Here is a 22,616-nt window from a genome sequence, read left to right as displayed (position 1 = left end):
AAGAATAGAGGCAAGCAGGATAATTACAGACAATTTTGGTAGGGTGTGAGAAAACCCATGTCCACATTAAGTCCTTTGGTTTTGGTGTCAAAGAGTCTTATCATTCTGAGCTCAAATGTTTTCCGTTCTTGGGTGCTTTTAAACATTCCATTGAGGATTTTGATTTTTAAATCATTTATGGAATGATCTGGTTGTGAGAAGTGATGTCCCACAGGTGAGCAGTATCTTCCTTCTTCGTGATGGAGTATAGAGTGTCTGTGCATATTCATTCTTCCTTGTAATTTTTGGCTGGCCAAAAATTACAAGGAAGAATGAATATGCACAGACACTCTATACTCCATCACGAAGAAGGAAGATACTGCTCACCTGTGGGACATCACTTCTCACAACCAGATCATTCCATAAATGATTTAAAAATCAAAATCCTCAATGGAATGTTTAAAAGCACCCAAGAACGGAAAACATTTGAGCTCAGAATGATAAGACTCTTTGACACCAAAACCAAAGGACTTAATGTGGACATGGGTTTTCTCACACCCTACCAAAATTGTCTGTAATTATCCTGCTTGCCTCTATTCTTATCCACACTTTCTCTCCCCCCCCCCCCAGCATCCCTTCCCCTCCCCACCTTTCTTTGACACTGTCCCCTGGCTTCAAACACTTAACACCCGACCTTATCTACAGTAAATATCTGTTTGTTTTTTTTTGTTTTTCTCTCTACACTGTTTTAGCATTGATTCCTGTGTAAATCAGTATTGCTGACCTGAAGAAGAGAGGAGAACTCTCGAAAGCTTGTCCTATGACATAAATTGTTAGTCCAATAAAAAAGGTATCACCTAATACTGAAGAACTCATTTATTCTGCACTATCGCAACTGGACTAACACGGCTACTTTCTGCTTTATACATATATATACATATACACACAGGACAGCCTCACGGAAGGGTCAGTAAGAGTTCAAACAATAAGTGTTAGGCTTGAACCTTCAGTGGTTTATTCTCCACATTACAACAAATAATAGGCACACAGTCTCTTTAAAGCAAACAAAATCATAAAACAAAAACCTACTCTCCTTTGGGAGACTAAAAACACAACATGTCCCTAGCTATCCACCTGGGTAGCTAGGTTATTTCCAGTTTAAACAATCACACAAATGTCTGGAAGGAAATATAAAGTCCTTATCTGTGGTTGGGGAACTCTATTCCAAGACAGTCCAGGCAATCCCTTCTGGATAGTGCAACACAGAGTTGCTCCCTCAGCAGGGTTGCAACGCCGGTTCCTTGAAGACAGGGCTGCGTCCAGCAGGCATGTTTGCTCTCGTGGCGATTCTGCTCCTGGGTGTGGGTCCCAGGCAGTCCCAGCATCCAGCAGGCCTGTGGAACCGTTCCAACCAGTGTCCTTCCTGGTTGTGGAAAGTCTCTCTCTGCTGGAAGCTGACTGTCTGCCTTTTAAACCCCTTTTTAGTCAGGAGTTCAGTCTGCTAATTAGCTGCAGAATTTCTACAGAGGAGTTTAACCTCCTGCATGCTGGAAAACAAACACACCCCCACACCCACTGCACTTCCCTCTGACTTATACAGACAGTGACTCTGCCAACATATCCCCCTCCCCAATGTAACATTGTCGTGTGGAGTGGTCTGTGCACCGTAACCATGCACCAGCATCAATTGGAGACGTCCGACTTCAACCTCTTTCCCTTCTTTTTTCCCCCTCGACTTCCAATTGAAGAAGTTTTCAACCTTCCCTCCAGTCTTTTCTGTATCTTTCACGATCGCAGCGTGTTCGGCATCAACCTGGCGACTTGGCGTTCCACGTGGAGTCCGGACGAGCCGTTCAACCAACACTGCAGCTAGGAGAGGACGTTGTTTCCTACATGCCCGTACCATCTGCTACTTTGTAAGTAGCTGTCTGTGTTTGCGTTGTAGCACAATACAAACTTACTTCACCATACCTGCTTCTCTTTTTAGTTTTAGGTTCATCTTTAACTTGGTTACCTCATGATCAGTTCAAATCCTTGCTGTGTCCTTGTTATACTGATCTGGTTACATTTACTGCTTTAACTCTATTTGCACCTGTGTTTTTTCCCTTTGCTATTTATCTGTAACTATTGTGTATAGTTTGCACACTGTGGCAGCATTTATTGTATCAAATAAGTAATAGAATGTAACATTTTGCGCACCTAATTACTTCTCATACACACACACACACACACACACACACACACACACACACACACACACACACACGTTAGTGCTCTCTGTACCTCCAGAACATGGCCGAGTAGTGAGGGATCCTTCTCCAGCTTAGTGCAGACAGAGGCCAGAAACTGCAGCTCCTCCTTCTGTGCCGAGACCCCAATGGCATCTCCCCCCAAAGCGATTAGCTTCTGAGGACAAGATATATACTGTACTGATAAGCCTCATATACGGATATATACCCTACTGATATTCCTTATACACTGTACTGATATATACTGTACTGACATACCTCACATACTGATATATACTGTACTGAATATACTGATATATACTGTACTGATATAACTCATATACTGATATACCTCATATACTGCACTGATTTACCTCATATACTGATATATACTGTACTTAATATACCTCCTATCTTATACTATATTAGTGAAAGCACTGTATGTTTGCCTGCCTGCCTGCATGCATGCATGCCAGCCTGCCTGCCTGGATGTCCGGTGTCCCTAGGGGAAATCTCATTGGTCCCTTGGTCCGCCCCCGCACACCTCTCATTGGCCTGAGGCGGAGTGACGGGCCAAAGGACACACAGGGACACACACACACAGGGACACACACACACAGGGACACACACACACAGGGACACACACTCTCCCCCGTCAGTTGGACCGCAGCTCACCTTCCACACCCCCCCCCCTCCTCTCCCGGTGCCCCTCCTCTCCCGGTGCCCCTCACTCTCCCGGTGCCCCTCACTCTCCCGGTGCCCCTCACTCAAATCCCCACGCTCCGCAACATCCCCAGCCGCACCATCACCCTCACCGTGCGCCGCGGAGGAAGCGCGGCCCTGCTGCTCAGCAGCAAACTCCAGGCTCCTCCCCCCTCACGGCGCGGCCCTCCTGCTCTCCCCCTCACGTGCGCCGCTACCGGAGAGGGGAAGCGGCGCGGGACTCCCCATCACGTGCGCCGCTACCGGAGAGGGGAAGCGGCGCGGGACTCCCCATCACGTACGCCGCTACCGGAGAGGGGAAGCGGCGCGGGACTCCCCATCACGTGCGCCGCTACCGGAGAGGGGAAGCGTCGCGGGACTCCCCATCACGTGCGCCGCTACCGGAGAGGGGAAGCGCGGCGCGGGACTCCCCCTCACGTGCGCCGCTACCGGAGAGGGGAAGCGCGGCGCGGGACTCCCCCTCACGTGCGCCGCTACCGGAGAGGGGAAGCGCGGCGCGGGACTCCCCATCACGTGTGACGCTACCGGAGAGGGGAAGCGCGGCGCGGGACTCCTGCCACTCTTGCCCCCCCCCAGCTTCCCGAACTCACCTCCTGCCCCAGCCAGATGCCACGGGGTCAAGGTAAGTCACACACCGTCTCCCACCCACGCACTGTCACCCAGTCACCCACACACCCACCCAGTCACTTTCACCCACCCAGTCACCCACCCACCCACTCACTCAGTCACCCACTCAGTCACTCACTCAGTCACCCACCCACTCAGTCACCCACCCACTCAGTCACCCACCCTCTCACTTAGTCACCCAAAAACTCACTTAGTCACCCACCCACTCAGTCACCCACCCACTCACTCACCCACCCACTCACTCAGTCACCCACTCAGTCACCCACCCACACACCCACCCAGTCACCCACTCAGTCACCCACACACCCAGTCACCCACTCAGTCACCCACACACCCACCCAGTCACCCACCCAGTCACTTTCACCCAGTCACCCACTTTCACCCAGTCACCCACCCACCCAGTCACCCACCCACTCAGTCACCCACTCACTCAGTCACCCACTCACTCAGTCACCCACTCAGTCACCCACCCACACACCCACCCAGTCACCCACCCAGTCACTTTCACCCAGTCACCCACTTTCACCCAGTCACCCACCCACCCACTCAGTCATCCACCCACTCAGTCACCCACTCAGTTACCCACCCATTCAGTCACCCAGTCACCCATTCAGTCAGTCACCCATTCAGTCAGTCACCCAGTCACCCACACACTCAGTCAACTCAGTCACCCACCTAGCTGTCAAGGGGGGGGGGGGGAAGCCTAACCCTGTCGTACGCCCCCCCCCAAATTATATCCCGGGCAACGCCGGGTCTCTCAGCTAGTACTGATATATAAATGTACTGATATACCTAATATACTGATATATTCTGCATTGATATACCTCATATACTGTACTGATATACCTCTTATACTATACTGATATATACTGTACTGATATACCACATATACTGATTTATACTGCACTGATATACCTCATATACTGATATATACAGTACTGATATACCTCACATAGTGATGTATAATGCACTGATATAGATCACATTTGTATATATACACTGTACTAATATATACTGTATTGAAATACCTCACATACTGGTTTGTACTGTATTGTTACTAGTGACAGGTACTGTAGGTACTCACTTGCACAGGCCTGTGCATGCTCAGGTAATGCAGTAGGGGGCGATGCACCTGGGACAGGAGGCGGCCGAAGAAGAGGAGAACCTGCTGCCTCATCCCGGGAGGGTACTGGGGGTAAGAGGGAGAGAGCAGGGGACATTATACAGAGAGGTGATGAGAATGACATTACTGTACACACACGGATGTGACAGGGCAGTGCTGTGACATATAGAAAGGGCGTGGTAACACACAGGTGAGATGTGGCACTGACGGGAAACATGTAGGTGAGACATGGCATTGCTGTCAGACACATCAGTGGGACGTGGGCTGGCATTGCGGTTGCACCCATAGGTGGAACGTGACATTGTTGCTGTGAAACATCCACGGGACGTGGCATTTCTGTGACACACATCAGCAGGACGTGGCATTTCTGTGACACATCAGCGGGACGTGGCATTGCTGTCACCCTCATTTTTGTTAATTCTCTATAATATTGAATATTATTCTACCATATTTTAAACGGTTTGATGGTTCTTCTAAACAGTGTATAATGTGCCTATCTAAAAAAAAAAATCGGATTTTGGCATATGATATGTTTGTTAATTTATGTACATGTAGATATATATTTTTTCCCCTTCCTCCTTTTCTATTTGCTTACAACAATATGAAATGTTTCTGCTATACAATGGTTCACTGCTAAGTGGACGAGTTTATATCCCTTCTAGTGGTTACACTTTTCTAGTTGCTACGTTATTTCTGATATGGTCACTGGGATATATGTGCCAGTTTGTTACACTTTCCTCTTCATGTCATCAATCATAGTTAGATACTTGTGACACGAGCACAACTTCCGGTGTGGCTCCTCCCCGGCTGTCCAATAGCAACGCTCCTGCTCCGGTCACATGTTCCTCTGCTCCCACCGGCACCGGCTGTGAAGGATGTCATCTGCTGCTCCCACCGGCTGAAGAATGACATCCTCTGTTGCCACCGGCTGAAGGATGTCATCTGCTGCTCCCACTGGCTGAAGAATGACGTCCTCTGTTGCCACAGCAAAAGGATGTCTTCCTCAACTGCCACCGGCTGAAGAATGACGTCCTCTGCTGCCACCGGCTGAAGGATGACGTCCTCTGCTGCCACCGGCTGAAGGATGACGTCCTCTGCTGCCACCGGCTGAAGGATGACGTCCTCTGCTGCCACCGGCTGAAGAATGACGTCCTCTGCTGCCACCGGCTGAAGGATGACGTCCTCTGCTGCCACCGGCTGAAGGATGACGTCCTCTGCTGCCACCGGCTGAAGGATGTCTTCCGCTGTTCCCACTGCCACCAGGATGTCGCCGTGATCCTCCTCAACCTCTGCCACCGGCTTCAGGTAAGTCTTCTGCTGCTCTGCTCCTGCCGTTCTCTAAGAGGAGAAACGAGGGAGCAGAGCAGAACGGAAATTACCCGACACCAGGTCCCAGCACCCTGGGCGGGCTCCGGGTACTTTAAATATGTCCATGTAGGTCGGGCACTGGGTTAACATCACTAGTTATTACTTTAGAACTTTCAGTCCAAAAATACCTCCATTCTGCTTTGTTTTATTTGTATATTTTTAAATATTGGGTTACCTATACGACAAAATATTTTATTATTGATTACTGTTGATCTATGGTATATCAAGTTGTTGATTTTGTGCCTTGTGTGGGACCCTCCGACAGAGGAGCTGCCATCTTTTTTGCGATCCCGTCCGCTGGGGATACTCCTATATAAGGTTGCTCTTAACCCTAAGGAATCACTCTTTGATAAAGCGCCAGCTATGGCGGGAAACGCGTCAGAGATTCCTTTTTTATTCGTGTTGGCTTGGTGCTACATTAACCTTGTTTTCTATGTTTGATCCAATGCCTCCAGTTCTCTTGTTTTGCTGTGCTCCTATTTTGTTCGTTTCTGTCGCACACATAGGTGGAGCTTGGCATTGATGTGACACACATAGGTGGAGCTTGGCATTGATGTGACACACATAGGTGGAGCTTGGCATTGATGTGACACACATAGGTGGAACTTGGCATTGATGTGACACACATAGGTGGAACTTGGCATTGATGTGACATACATAGGTTGGCCGTGGAATTTCTGTGACACATAGATTGGACGTGGCATTGCTGTGACATACATTGGGTGGGCGTGGAATTTCTGTGACACATAGATTGGACGTGGCGTTGATGTGACACACATAGGTTGGACGTAGGAATTATGTGACACATAGATTGGACGTGGCATTGCTGTGACATACATAGGTTGGACGTAGGAATTCTGTGACACATAGATTGGACGTGGCATTGCTGTGACATACATTGGTTGGACGTGGGAATTCTGTGACACACAGATTGGACGTGGCATTGCTGTGACATACATTGGTTGGACGTGGGAATTCTGTGACACACAGATTGGACGTGGCATTGCTGTGACATACATTGGTTGATATGAAATAGAAGATACCTGCTGCACTCCATACATGAAAATCAGAAATATAAATGCTGGTGCTCCTGTGCTCAGGGATGGCCTGTTGGTAATCCAGTGTACATAATAAGCAGAAGCAACACAGGGCACTGCGGATTTTCTCATCTATTTATTAAGCCAAAAACGATGCGACGTTTCGACCTGTATAGGTCTTTCTCATGCCACTTACCACTTGAGAAAGACCTACACAGGTCGGAACGTCGCACAGTTTTTGGCTTAATAAATAGATTAGAAATCCGCAGTGCCCTGTGTTACACACATTGGTTGGACGTGGCATTGCTATGACACACATTGGTTGGACGTGGCATTGCTGTGACACACATTGGTTGGACGTGGCATTGCTGTGACACACATTGGTTGGACGTGGCATTGCTATGACACACATAGGTCGGATGAGGTATTGCTGTGGGTACCTCTGCTTTTGCAAGGGTACAGAGTGTCTCCAGTATCTTGTGCTGCAGCAGATACTCCATGCAGGGCCCCGTGTGGCCTGCAGTCCCTGTGTCTCCTCCGGACCCCGTGTCCCCTCCGGCTTCCTGCCCTGTCTCCTCGTACACCAGGATATCCAGCAGCTGACGGAGGCGCCATGGGATGTCCGTGCTGCGCGCAGGGCGAGATTCATCTGGGGAGTAGACAGACTGTCACACTGACCTCCCACTCACTATCCAGACACTGACATCCCACTCACTATCCAGACACTGACATCCCACTCACTATCCAGACACTGACATCCCACGCCCCATCCACTCACAGACCTCCCACAGACTATCCCACTCCCATCTACTCACTGACCTTCCACTAACTACCCCACTCCGCTTCCAATTGCTGAACTCACACTCACTGACTACCCACAGACTATCCTACTCACCATCCACTGACTACACACTCACTGACCTCCCATAGACTAACCCACTCACCCTCTACTCACTGACCTTCCACTGACTACCCCACTCATCAAGCTCATATTGACAACCACACACCCTCCAATCACTGACCGCCCACTAACTACTCCACTCAGCCTCTAATTGCTGAACTCACACTCACTGACAACCACTAACCCACAACTCACTGACCACCCTACTCACTCTCCAATTACAGAACTCCAATCTACCCCTACACACTCCACTCACTGACTTCCCACTGACCATCCCACTCACTGGCTTCTCATTTCCTGATCATCATAGCTGTAGCCCTGAGGATTCACACAGTACAAAGTCTCCAGGTAATACTGGGGATCAGAGGTCAATATAGGTTCCCCATTTCATACTACGCACGACAGGGGTTAAAAATTAAGGTCACTGTGGAGGTTCCTTACCGGTGGTCTCCAGGTAGTACTGAGTTACTCCCCTCCAGTGCTGTATGAAGGATTGCAGCAGGTCCTGAGTTGGCTCACGCTGATTGGGAAAAATATAGGAAGTCATATAGCGTCATATAACCCTCCCTATAACTTCTATTACTACATATAACCCCTCCCTATAACTCCTCCTATTGCTCCATATAACCCCTCCCTATAGCTTCTCCTATTGCTCCATATAATCCCTCTTATTTATGACACAAAGCACTGCCCAAACACCGTCTATGAACTATACATGATTTTAGTTTTATTCAAACAACAATTGATTTTATATGGACATCATGCCTGATGGATTATGATTACCTTTAGCCTTACTAATACAGTATATGTATCCTATTTTTTGTTGGTGCCACTTATTGAAACGAGTCATTATTTGAACTTTCTCAATTACTGTCAAATATTGGTGCCCCCCCCCCCCCAAAAAAAAATATAAATGGTGGATATCAGGCAGAATAGTGAGTTCCTGAACCTGTGCAGAGTGGTATACCTGTCAATTACAGCAGTCGCTACCCACAATGCTTTGCCCTCACAGTCAGTGGCAGATTTCCCATTAGGCCCGGGCCTAGGGCGGCAAAATTCAGGGGCAGCAAAACTGTCCGCACCCATATACTTTTTCTGCGCTCTCTGGCCTGATGAAGTCATTTAGTTGTTGCGGCCGCCTCTTTACCTGCCGCCCTGCTTCTCCTTCTGAACCGCAGCGTCAAATGAAGCCGCAGACGTCACCAACGTGACGTCACGGTGTCTCGTTGTCGTGCTTACGCGTCATCACAGCGGCACGTTGCCATGGTTCAGAAGGAGGAGGGGGCGGCAGGTGAGACGGCCGCACAGCTGTGCCTAGGGACGGGGGATTTTGAAATCCGCCGCTGTTCACAGTGGCAAGGCATTATGGGGGCGTGACTGTGGAAGTTGACAGCTATATTACTCATGCTTTTTGCACACACTGGGGGTCCAGTTTGGGGTCTTATTAAGAGTGTTCCCCCTACCAGCTCAAGATACTACACTGCCCTGGGATCAGTCAAACTGTTTTGTTAGCAATAGTCTGGTGAGTAGGCAATGAGATTTATTCATTAGGGGTTCGCGGAACAAATGTTTTGTAGCAGGAGGTGCACAGTGTAAAAAAAGGTTAGGATCGGGAACCACTGATAAAGACCTATAAAGACCAAAAGAATGGCTCAGTGAGTAAAGACACTGACTAAGAACAATACTACTGAGTTTGCAGGGTTTAAATCCCAGTGTCAGCTCCTCGTGTCCTTGGGAAAGTCACTTTACCTCACTGTGCCTCAGGCATACACAAAACTATATTATAAGCACTATGGGGCAGGGACTTGTGTCTGCAAAAATGATTTGTATAGCGCTGCTTACACTGTCCTGTCCAATTACTATGCCCTGTGAGCACCTGCAAATAAATACTATTTACATACACACAGAGATAATTATCATTTTCAGCCTCTGTCAACCCACTGCTAGATGAAGGCGCCTCAATGATCTTCCAGGTAACTGCGGTTACAAGTCTCTCTTCTCCACGTTACTCCCAACACTTTTTATAATTTTATCCTCCCATCTCACTTTTCGTCGTCTTGGTCTCTTTACATCCCCTGGAATCCAGTAGAGTATCATCTTTGTCCAACAATGGCCACTTCTTCTGACCAGCCCGCTGCCATTTTAATTTCTCCACCCCTGCGATGATGTCACAGACGTTTGTTTGCTTCCGAACCCATTCATTCTTTTCCCGGTCTCTTCAGGTAATACCCAGCAGGCGTACATATTTATGTTCCAAGAGACCGAAGTGCAAAAAAAAAAAAAAATAGGAAAAGAAAGCCACAATTGGTGTAGTATATCAGAACACAGGTAAAAACAATGTACCAGGTTCACTGTTACACGCACAGATTTTCCACTTGAATGTAAGGCCTCGGACATAGTGACTTCCCCCGTGCGGAGGCTGAGGGAAAGCGGCTGCTTTCACTGGCCATACTAGACGGGCCATGGGGGACGTGCCGAGGGTCGTCAGGGAGCTGGTTCGCCCTCATTGGGTGAACTGCTCACGTGATCGGTCTGTCGCGCCAAGAAATCAGTTTGAACTGATTTCTTGCGCAACGCGCGCCCCCTCCCACACGCCGCATGGACGCAAACACTGCCTTAAGGCAGACTGTTCGCTCTGCGCGCACGCCTGAGCGTTTTGATAAAATCCTTTTCTTCTATGGATCTGTATTGCATCTCCTACTCCTCTGCTTAGTATGAACCCCAAATAGAAAAAATGAACATAGCATGGATCTTTTTGGATGATTTATAGGGAAATCACACTTACAAACTTTAAGATATAAAATCGCATTCTCCTGGAAACTATTTCGGCACACCTTTCACCGCATACACGGTGGGCGGCCCGAGTTCCTGCAGTCAGACCGCTGAACGCTGACCTCTGCACAGTGACCCCACATCACAGGTCTCTGCTGTTGCACTCTCTGCTGATCTTCATAGCTTCCAGTGTTAACTCAACGGGTGTTCAGGAAGACGTATACAGTAGTGGCACTGGTGCTGGTAGGTTCAAACAAGCTATGATACCTTGAACAATATACCCGGCTAAAGTAGGACAGGAACTTGCCAACATGCAGTTGAGGTCGGCCTGCAAAGTAAGGTCCCAAAATCCCAAATATGAAAGATACGGAAAAGTGATGGCACTCATTCTCCGGAGGCCGGATTATCCCTGGGATTTACAGTGTTCGGGGGAAGTCATGAATGCAGAGGGTGCTGTGAATTCCCGGTGGTTAAACAAAAGCAGTTAAACAAAAGCAGTTATTCAATCTGGCTACGTACAACTGCTGAACTCTCCCCAGTGAAGCAGCGCCGCAAGAACTGGAAGAAGAGCTTGAAAAGATTAAATTGGATAATATTGGCATTAGGGAAGTAATAGGAAAAGAAGAAGGCCTCATTAAGCTCTAAAGCAGACACCTATTATATTAAAGAGGCACCGAAAATAGAAGAATCTGTGGCTTCATTGTTAACAAGAGATGTTGAAACAATATAGCAGAGTATGAAAGCTCATCTGAAAGAGCAGCCAGGATCGTCCTTCCGTTAACAAATGATCAATGTGTATGCTCTATCATCAAGACAGGCAGACAATGGCGTGGGAGACTTCTACCATGAAATTCACCAATTTAACAACAAAGGACTTTGCCACCTCAAGATCATTATGGGAGATTTCAATTCAAAGTCTGGTGCCCATCAGAAAGGTGAAGCATCAGTTGGTAAGTATGATTAGGGAAACAAGAATGAACGTGGGGACAGATTGGTAGAATGTGTAAATTTCTACATCATGAATTCATTCTTCAATTTGGTTCAACAATCAACCTCGAGGAACTAAAAAACAAAAAGGGCTAGAAATGTTAAACCAGAGCTGAAAAACTGCTTCAGTTTGCCCAAGATGAATGGGGATACTCCATAAATGTGTCAAATGTTTGTTAAATATTGTAGCTGAAAGTGCATAAACCACTGGAACCATTTCTAATAAAAACCAGCATAAGGCCGCGCTTATAGTGCTGGCGACGCGACCGATGACGTCACCCGTCGCCACCAGTGAAACTTGTAATTTGATTTGAAGCGACTGTCGCTAGCCACGTCACCAAAGGGGGCAGGCCGCGGTCTCTGATTGGTTTAGAGACAGTTCCATGTGGCGACTGTCTCTAAAAAAAAACACACAGACCCGGATTCCAAATTTTCAAACGCGACGTCGCTCCGTCGCCGTCACGCTTACTATAAGCGCTGGTGACGGAGTCAACTGATTTGTTTGGGAGCGCAGCCTAAGGCTAAGGCCCCGCTCCCTCAGTCACCGCGCCCGCACTGCAGACAGGCGGGGCGCTGACAGACACAGACCGCGATATGCCGTCTGTAGGGAGCGGGAGCCGGAGCGGGAGGTGGGCGGGAGTGGGAGGGGCGTGGCTTGAGCGGAGGGACCCGCTACTCCCCCCCCTCCCTCCACGGGCTCGGGCTGCGGGAGGGAGCTGCTGCTGGAAGATAAGCAAAAGCAACAACACACACACACACACACACACCCTACCTTGCTTCCTGACAGCTCCCGCTCCCACCCCCACCGCTGATTGGCTCATCAGCGCAGCACGTGACGCGTCGCCGCTCAGGATCACAATTTTCTTGAATCCCCTAGCGGCTGACGCGTCACAGCGCGTAGTGAGCCAGCAGCGAGGGGGGACTGGGACCGGCTCGGGAGGATTCCCCTGCTGGTGGGGAACACTCACGCGGCCGCCCGCGCCGCCGGGCGCAGCGGGTCCCAGCCCTAAGAAATGATCCGATGAGACCAGGCAGATTGAGGAAACTACCAGAAATGAAGCAATCCCAGGAAGCAAAAATGAAAACTGAATACAGAGCTGCAAAATGAACCGCAAGCGTTTAACTGGAAGAACATTCTACTGCGATGCGGTGACGAAGACTATCGAAGATTTTTTTTTTTTTTAAATAAGACGATGTGCCAGCTGTAGAAAGATGGAAATATATGAAATACAGTAAGAAGAAGTTGAACAAGAAGAAGTTACATAGTTACATAGTAGACGAGGTTGAAAAAAGACGTACGTCCATCAAGTTCAACCTATGCTAAATTTAGACAACAGATACTTTATTCTATATCTATACTTATTGATCCAGAGGAAGGCAAACAAAAAACCCCATTAAGGGGAAAAATTAATTCCTTCCTGACTCCAAGAATTGGCAATCGGATTAATCACTGGATCAACATCCTTCCCATGTATACTTATTTGGTATATCCCTATATACCTTTCCCATCTAAAAAGATGTCCAACTTTTTTTGAACAAATCTATTGTATCTGCCATCACAGTCTCCATGGGTAATGAATTCCACATTTTAACTGCCCTTACTGTAAAGAACCCTTTCCTTTGTTGCTGGTGAAATTTCCTTTACTCCAACCTTACGGGATGGCCCAAGTCCTTAATACTGCCCGTGGGATGAATAGTTCTTTTGAAAGCTCCTTGTATTGTCCCAGAATATATTTGTATATAGTTATCATATCCCCTCTTAGACGCCTCTTTTCTAATGTAAATAAATCTAATTTAGCTAGCCTCTCCTCATAAGTTAGAATGTCCATCCCCTTTATTAATTTGGTGGCTCTTCTCTGCACTCTCTCTAGTTCCATAATGTCTTTTCTTAGGATTGGTGCCCAAAATTGTACCCCATATTCAAGGTGTGGTCTTACTAATGCTTTGTAAAGGGGCATAATTATGTTTACTTCCCTTCCATCCATTGCCCGTTTGATGCAAGATAAGATCTTGTTTGCCTTTGCAGCTACTGCATGACATTGGGCACTATTGCTAAGCCTGCTGTCTACAAGCACTCCTAAATCCTTCTCCATCAAGGATTCCCCCAATATATCTCCATTTAATTTGTAAGTCGCCTTTTTATTCTTGCATCCCAAATGCATAACCTTACATTTATCTGTATTAAACCTCATTTGCCATTTACCTGCCCACGTTTCCAGTCTCTCCAAGTCCATCTGAAGAGAAATTACATCCTGCTCTGATTCTATTAGCTTACACAATTTAGTATCATCAGCAAAGATGGAGACTTTGCTCTCGATCCCAACCTCAAGGTCATTAATAAACAAGTTAAAAAGCAGGGGTCCCAGTACCGATCGCTGAGGTACTCCACTCACGACTTTAGCCCAACCTGAAAAAGTTCCATTTATGACAACCCTCTGTTGTCTGTCCTTTAACCAGTTTTCAATCCAGGTGCATATATTATTACGGAGTCCAATTTTCTTTATTTTGTACACCAACCTCTTGTGTGAAACCGTATCAAAAGCCTTTGCAAAATCTAAGTAGACCACATCAACTGCATTACCCAGGTCTAATTTCCTACTTACCTCCTCAAAGAAACAAATAAGGTTAGTTTGGCAAGATCTATCCTTCATAAATCCATGCTGACTATTACTAATAATTTTGTTTTCCATTAGGTATTCCTGAATATTATCCCGTATTAAACCTTCAAGTAGTTTCCCTACTATTGAAGTCAGGCTTACAGGTCTGTAATTCCCCGGGTGTGATCTAGCTCCCTTTTTAAATATAGGCACCACATCTGCTTTACGCCAATCTTGTGGTACTGAGCCTGTGGAAATGGAGTCCTTGAATATTAAATATAATGGTTTTGCTATTACTGAGCTTAACTCCTTGGGAACTCTTGGATGTATGCCATCGGGGCCAGGTGCCTTATTTACTTTAATTTTTTCAAGTCGCTTATGAACTTCTTCCTCAGTTAACCAAATGGTCATTAATATGGAGGTTGTGGCTTCCTCCTGCGGCACTACTATTGAACTCGATTCTTCCCTAGTAAACACAGAGGCAAAGAATTTGTTTAATACCTCATCTTTTTCCTTATCTCCAATAATCTGCCTACCCATCTCACACTGAAAGGGTCCTATATTTTCTTTTCTCATTTTTTTGTTATTAAGGTACTTAAAGAACTTTTTAGGGTTGACCTTACTTTCTATTGCAATCCTTTTTTCATTATCCATTTTTGCTAATTTAATTGCCCTTTTGCAATTTTTGTTACATTCCTTATAATTCTGATACGATGTCTCTGTCCCTTCTGACTTACCAAGAATCTAAACGCCCTCCTCTTCTTGTCCATTTCCTCCCCTAACTGTTTATTTAGCCACATTGGTTTTGACTTATTTCTTTTATACTTATTACCCAAGGGTATACACTGATAAGTGTGCTTTTCTAACAATGTTTTAAAGACTGCCCATTTATCTTCTACATTTTTCCCTGCAAAAACATCATCCCATTGTATTACTACTAGATTAGACCTCAGTTTATTAAAATCTGCCTTTCTAAAGTTTAAAGTCTTTGTTGAACCCAAGTAATCTGTTTTTTGATAATTTATTTCAAATGAGACCATGTTATGGTCACGGTTACCCAAATGTTCCAGGACTTGAATATTTGTTATTACGTCTACATTGTTTGATATGACCAAATCCAGAACTGCCCCTCTCCTGGTTGGTTCCTCAATAATTTGGGTCATATAATTATCTTTAAGCACCCCCAAAAACCTGTTTCCTTTGGTTGTAACGCTAATCTCATTGCCCCAGTCTATGTCTGGATAATTAAAATCCCCCATTATGCAATCATGACCCAGTTTTGATGCCTTCTCCATTTGCAAAAGTATTTTAGCTTCCTCAATCTCACCGATATTTGGTGGTTTATAGCATATTCCCACAAACATTTTCTTTATACTTTTACCTCCACTGCTAATTTCTATCCACAAGGTCTCTACATTTTCATCATTCCCTTCATAGACATCATCCCTTATAATAGGTTTTAGATCTGGTTTAACATATAGACATACTCCACCTCCCCTTCTATTTGTTCGATCCTTCCGAAAAAGAGAATAGCCCTCTAAATTAACTGCCCAGTCATGAGTTTCATCCCACCATGTTTCAGTAATGCCTATGATATCATACTGCTCCCTTGTAGCTATTAATTCAAGCTCCCCCATTTTATCTGTCAGGCTCATTGCATTAGCAAGCATGCATTTAAGTTTTTTTTTCAGCCTGTACTATTATCTTATCTGCTCCTTCCTTTCTGCACCCACTTGGTTTAGTCTTTAGAAGTTTTCTAGTATTATCTCTATTTACTATGGGTGTCTCACTGCTTGTCAAACTTGCACTTGCCCCCATTCTACCTCCATACCACCTTGTATCCTCCTCTATTCCATTTAGTTCATTATCTGTTTCATTCCCCCCCCCCCCTCCATCCTAGTTTAAAATCTCCTCCAACCTTTTTATGATTCTCCCCCTTAGCACAGAAGATCCCTCTTCATTGAGGTGCAAAGTTGTAGATTATGTGGCCATCAAGTAACAATGTATGGGAACCTTTCAAATGAAATCAATAGACGTAAGAAGATGGGATGGAACACATTTGGAAGAAACAAAACAATTGTTTAAGGGAACCTTCCACTTTGCCTCAAGAGGAGTGTTTCCAGTGTATCCGGCCCGTGCTCACGTATGGATGTGAAACTTAGACCCTAAATGCGAAGATAATTCAGAAGCTTCAGACAACGCAAAGGAGTATGTGAGAGATGTATGCTGGGTATTACCCGAAGAGACAGGAAAAATAATGAATGCGTTCAAAAGCAAACAAGTCTGTGACACAATCAAAAGGGTGAAGAAATTAAAATGGCAGTGGGCCGGACATATCGCAACAAGTGACCATCGTTGGACGTAGAAGGTATTAGACTGAATTGTAAGGGGAATTAAAAGACCAAAACAACGACCAAAAGCAAGACGGGAGGATGAAATCTGAACATTTGTTGGAGTAACATGGAGAAGAGAGACTTGCAACCGCAGTTACCTGAAAGATCATTGGGGAGGCCTTCATCCAGCAGTGGGTCAACACGGACTGAACATGATGATGATATACAGACTAAATCTTGAAAGTGGAGCTGTTGTTGTGAAAATATATATAGGGACCCTTGGGGAACGTCGGATTTCTGGTGTTATATGTATTAAATAAACACTTTTTTCTTTACTACTGTTATAATAATAATGTACTGTTATAATAATGTTTTTTTTTGGTATACTGCTGCCAGTGTATATAGCGCTGTATATAGAATTTTGCAGACACAAGTCCCTGCCCAGTAGAGTTTACAATCTATTTTTTGGTGCCTGGGGCACGGGGAAATGACTTGCCATAGGTCACAAGGAGCTGACACTGCGATTTGAACCAGGTTCCCCTGAAACTCAGTGGCGTTTTTAAACTCAGCGTCCACTCATTGAGCCGCTCATTCAACCCGTCAGCAATGTTAAGTGTAAAGAGTGAGCTAAAACGTTGATATTGTTTAAATAAATGTGATACTTGATTTTTTTTTAATGTCCTGTACCTATTATAGAACCTGCAATACCTATCATATAATCAGCTGTACCTATTATAACCCCTGTACCTATCATATAACCAGCTGTACCTATTATATAACCAGCTGTACCTATTATAGAACCTGCAATACCTATCATATAATCAGCTGTACCTATTATAACCCCTGTACCTATCATATAACCAGCTGTACCTATTATATAACCAGCTGTACCTATTATAGAACCTGCAATACCTATCATATAACCAGCTGTACCTATCATATAACCAGCTGTACCTATTATATAACCAGCTGTACCTATTATAGAACCTGCAATACCTATCATATAACCAGCTGTATCTATTATAACCCCTGTACCTATCATATAACCAGCTGTACCTATTATAACCCCCTGTACCTATCATATAACCCCCTTTACCCATCATATAACCAGCTGTACCTATCATATAACCCCCTGTACCTATCATATAACCAGCTGTACCTATCATATAAACAGCTGTACCTATCATATAACCCCCTGTACCTATCACATAACCAGCTGTACCTATCATATAACCCCCTGTACCTATCATATAACCCCCCGTACCTATCATATAACCAGCTGTACCTATCATATAACCCTCTGTACCTATCATATAACCAGCTGTACCTATCATATAACCAGCTGTACCTATCATATGACCCCCCATACCTATCATATAACCAGCTGTACCTATCATATAACCCCCTGTACCTATCATATAACCAGCTGTACCTATCATATAACCCCCTGTACCTATCAAATAACCAGCTGTACCTATCATATAACCAGCTGTACCTATCATATAACCCCCCGTACCTTTCATATAACCCCCTGTACCTATCATATAACCAGCTGTACCTATCATATAACCCCCTGTACCTATCATATAACCCCCTGTACCTATCATATAACCAGCTGTACCTATCATATAACCCCCTGTACCTATCATATAACCAGCTGTACCTATTATAACCCGCTGTACTATTATATAACCAGCTGTACCTATTATATACAAAGCTGTACCTATTATATAACCAGCTGTACCTATTATATAACCAGCTGTACCTATTATATACCCAGCTGTACCTATTATATACCCAGCTGCACCTATTATATACAAAGCTGTACCTATTATAACCCCTGTACCTATCATATAACCAGCTGTACCTATCATATAACCAGCTGTACCTATTATAACCACCTGTACCTATCATATAACCCCCTGTACCTATCATATAACCAGCTGTACCTATTATAAACACCTGTACCTATCATATAACCCCCTGTACCTATCATATAACCAGCTGTACCTATCATATAACCAGCTGTACCTATTATAACCCGCTATACCTATTATATAACCAGCTGTACCTATTATATACAAAGCTGTACCTATTATATACCCAGCTGTACCTATTATATAACCAGCTGACCCTATTATATAACCAGCTGTACCTATTATATACCCAGCTGTACCTATCATATAACCCCCTGTACTATTATAACACCCTGTACCTATTATAACCCCCTGTACCTATTATATACCCAGCTGTACCTATTATATAACCAGCTGTACCTATTATATAACCAGCTGTACCTATTATATACCCAGCTGTACCTATTATATACCCAGCTGTACCTATCATATAACCCCCTGTACCTATTATATACCCAGCTGTACCTATTATATACCCAGCTGTACCTATTATATACCCAGCTGTACCTATCATATAACCCCCTGCACCTATCATATAACCCCCTGTACCTATTATATACCCAGCTGTACCTATTATATACCCAGCTGTACCTATCATATAACCCCCTGTACCTATTATATACCCAGCTGTACCTATTATATACCCAGCTGTACCTATCATATAACCCCCTGTACCTATTATATACCCAGCTGTACCTATTATATACCCAGTTGTACCTATTATATACCCAGCTGTACCTATTATATACCCAGCTGTACCTATCATATAACCCCCTGTACCTATTATATACCCAGCTGTACCTATTATATACCCAGCTGTACCTATTATATACCCAGCTGTACCTATTATATACCCAGCTGTACCTATCATATAACCCCCTGTACCTATTATATACCCAGCTGTACCTATCATATAACCCCCTGTACCTATCATATAACCCCCTGTACCTATTATATACCCAGCTGTACCTATCATATAACCCCCTGTACCTATTATATACCCAGCTGTACCTATCATATAACCCCCTGTACCTATTATATACCCAGCTGTACCTATTATATACCCAGCTGTACCTATCATATAACCCCCTGTACCTATTATATACCCAGCTGTACCTATTATATACCCAGCTGTACCTATCATATAACCCCCTGTACCTATTATATACCCAGCTGTACCTATTATATACCCAGCTGTACCTATTATATACCCAGCTGTACCTATCATATAACCCCCTGTACCTATTAAATACCCAGCTGTACCTATTATATACCCAGCTGTACCTATTATATACCCAGCTGTACCTATTATATACCCAGCTGTACCTATCATATAACCCCCTGTACCTATTATATACCCAGCTGTACCTATTATATACCCAGCTGTACCTATTATATACCCAGCTGTACCTATTATATACCCAGCTGTACCTATTATATACCCAGCTGTACCTATTATATACCCAGCTGTACCTATCATATAACCCCCTGTACCTATTATATACCCAGCTGTACCTATCATATAACCCCCTGTACCTATTATATACCCAGCTGTACCTATTATATACCCAGCTGTACCTATTATATACCCAGCTGTACCTATTATATACCCAGCTGTACCTATCATATAACCCCTGTACCTATTATATACCCAGCTGTACCTATTATATACCCAGCTGTACCTATCATATAACCCCCTGTACCTATCATATAACCCCCTGTACCTATTATATACCCAGCTGTACCTATTATATACCCAGCTGTACCTATTATATACCCAGCTGTACCTATCATATAACCCCCTGTACCTATTATATACCCAGCTGTACCTATTATATACCCAGCTGTACCTATTATATACCCAGCTGTACCTATTATATACCCAGCTGTACCTATTATATACCCAGCTGTACCTATCATATAACCCCCTGTACCTATTATATACCCAGCTGTACCTATCATATAACCCCCTGTACCTATCATATAACCCCCAGTACCTATTATATACCCAGCTGTACCTATCATATAACCCCCTGTACCTATTATATACCCAGCTGTACCTATCATATAACCCCCTGTACCTATTATATACCCAGCTGTACCTATTATATACCCAGCTGTACCTATTATATACCCAGCTGTACCTATCATATAACCCCCTGTACCTATTATATACCCAGCTGTACCTATTATATACCCAGCTGTACCTATCATATAACCCCCTGTACCTATTATATACCCAGCTGTACCTATTATATACCCAGCTGTACCTATTATATACCCAGCTGTACCTATTATATACCCAGCTGTACCTATCATATAACCCCCTGTACCTATTATATACCCAGCTGTACCTATTATATACCCAGCTGTACCTATTATATACCCAGCTGTACCTATTATATACCCAGCTGTACCTATCATATAACCCCCTGTACCTATTATATACCCAGCTGTACCTATCATATAACCCCCTGTACCTATTATATACCCAGCTGTACCTATTATATACCCAGCTGTACCTATCATATAACCAACTGTACCTATTATATACCCAGCTGTACCTATTATATACCCAGCTGTACCTATTATATACCCAGCTGTACCTATCATATAACCCCCTGTACCTATTATATACCCAGCTGTACCTATCATATAACCCCCTGTACCTATCATATAACCCCCTGTACCTATTATATACCCAGCTGTACCTATCATATAACCCCCTGTACCTATTATATACCCAGCTGTACCTATCATATAACCCCCTGTACCTATTATATACCCAGCTGTACCTATTATATACCCAGCTGTACCTATCATATAACCCCCTGTACCTATTATATACCCAGCTGTACCTATTATATACCCAGCTGTACCTATCATATAACCCCCTGTACCTATCATATAACCCCCTGTACCTATTATATACCCAGCTGTACCTATTATATACCCAGCTGTACCTATTATATACCCAGCTGTGCCTATTATATACCCAGCTGTACCTATCATATAACCCCCTGTACCTATTATATACCCAGCTGTACCTATCATATAACCCCCTGTACCTATTATATACCCAGCTGTACCTATTATATACCCAGCTGTACCTATCATATAACCCCCTGTACCTATTATATACCCAGCTGTACCTATTATATACCCAGCTGTACCTATCATATAACCCCCTGTACCTATCATATAACCCCCTGTACCTATTATATACCCAGCTGTACCTATTATATACCCAGCTGTACCTATTATATACCCAGCTGTACCTATCATATAACCCCCTGTACCTATTATATACCCAGCTGTACCTATTATATACCCAGCTGTACCTATTATATACCCAGCTGTGCCTATTATATACCCAGCTGTACCTATCATATAACCCCCTGTACCTATTTGTGCCGGTTATTGGAGCTCGGAATCTTCCGTTAATTAAAGCAGCTGGGAGACTGATCTGCTAATGATCAGAGGGTCAGGGGTGAGCTGCGTGTCTCATACACACATTTCTCCTCTTTAGGCCTGTGAAGCCTCGGCCTGGATTGTCTCCCTCAGCCCAGGACACTCACCGACTCCACGGCCTGCTGCAGGAAAGCTCCGAGGCGGTTCCACATACCTCCAAGACACAGGCCTCACCCTACGCCGGGATCCCACCCCCGGTCAGGTCTCACTGATCCCCGGGGTCTCCAGGCTCCCTCCCCCCGGTCAGGTCTCACTGATCCCCGGTGTCTCCAGACACCCTCCCCCCGATCAGGCCTCACCCGGTCCCCGGTGTTTCCTGGGTGCTCGCCCCGGCCCGCCCTCTCCTGCTCCGCCCCTTGCACACGCCCGACCCTGGAGGCTTTTGGAGAGTCATGTGCAACAACTGCCCTCTGAACCTCAACAATTACGCCGGTACCCCACAATTACCTCGGTAATCCAACTGCCCCATGAATTTCAACAATGACCTCTGTACCACAACTACCCCATAAACCTCAACAATTGCCCTCTAAACCCCAACAATAACCTCTGTACCT

General features: G+C 45.0%; 1 protein-coding gene across 1 annotated transcript in view; it reads right to left on the bottom strand.

Moving 5' to 3' along the window:
• Window positions 1–22,351, bottom strand: part of FHIP2B (FHF complex subunit HOOK interacting protein 2B) — a gene marked incomplete at its 3' end in the record, with an annotated part of 113,883 nt that extends 91,532 nt beyond the window's left edge. The window contains exons 1-5 of the mRNA XM_075599140.1: window positions 22,170–22,351; window positions 8,428–8,506; window positions 7,526–7,734; window positions 4,642–4,746; window positions 2,263–2,385 (exon numbers count right to left, since the gene is read on the bottom strand). Coding sequence (XP_075455255.1) covers window positions 2,263–2,385; window positions 4,642–4,746; window positions 7,526–7,734; window positions 8,428–8,506; window positions 22,170–22,214 — 561 coding nt within the window. The remainder of the gene's footprint in view (window positions 1–2,262; window positions 2,386–4,641; window positions 4,747–7,525; window positions 7,735–8,427; window positions 8,507–22,169) is intronic.
• Window positions 22,352–22,616: the final 265 nt, after the last annotated feature.

Source organism: Ascaphus truei, chromosome 5 (genome assembly GCF_040206685.1).
Source record: "Ascaphus truei isolate aAscTru1 chromosome 5, aAscTru1.hap1, whole genome shotgun sequence".
NCBI classification, from domain to species: domain Eukaryota; kingdom Metazoa; phylum Chordata; class Amphibia; order Anura; family Ascaphidae; genus Ascaphus; species Ascaphus truei.
Note: the sequence above shows the minus strand (reverse complement) of the source record. Positions and strands in the feature narration are given on the sequence as shown.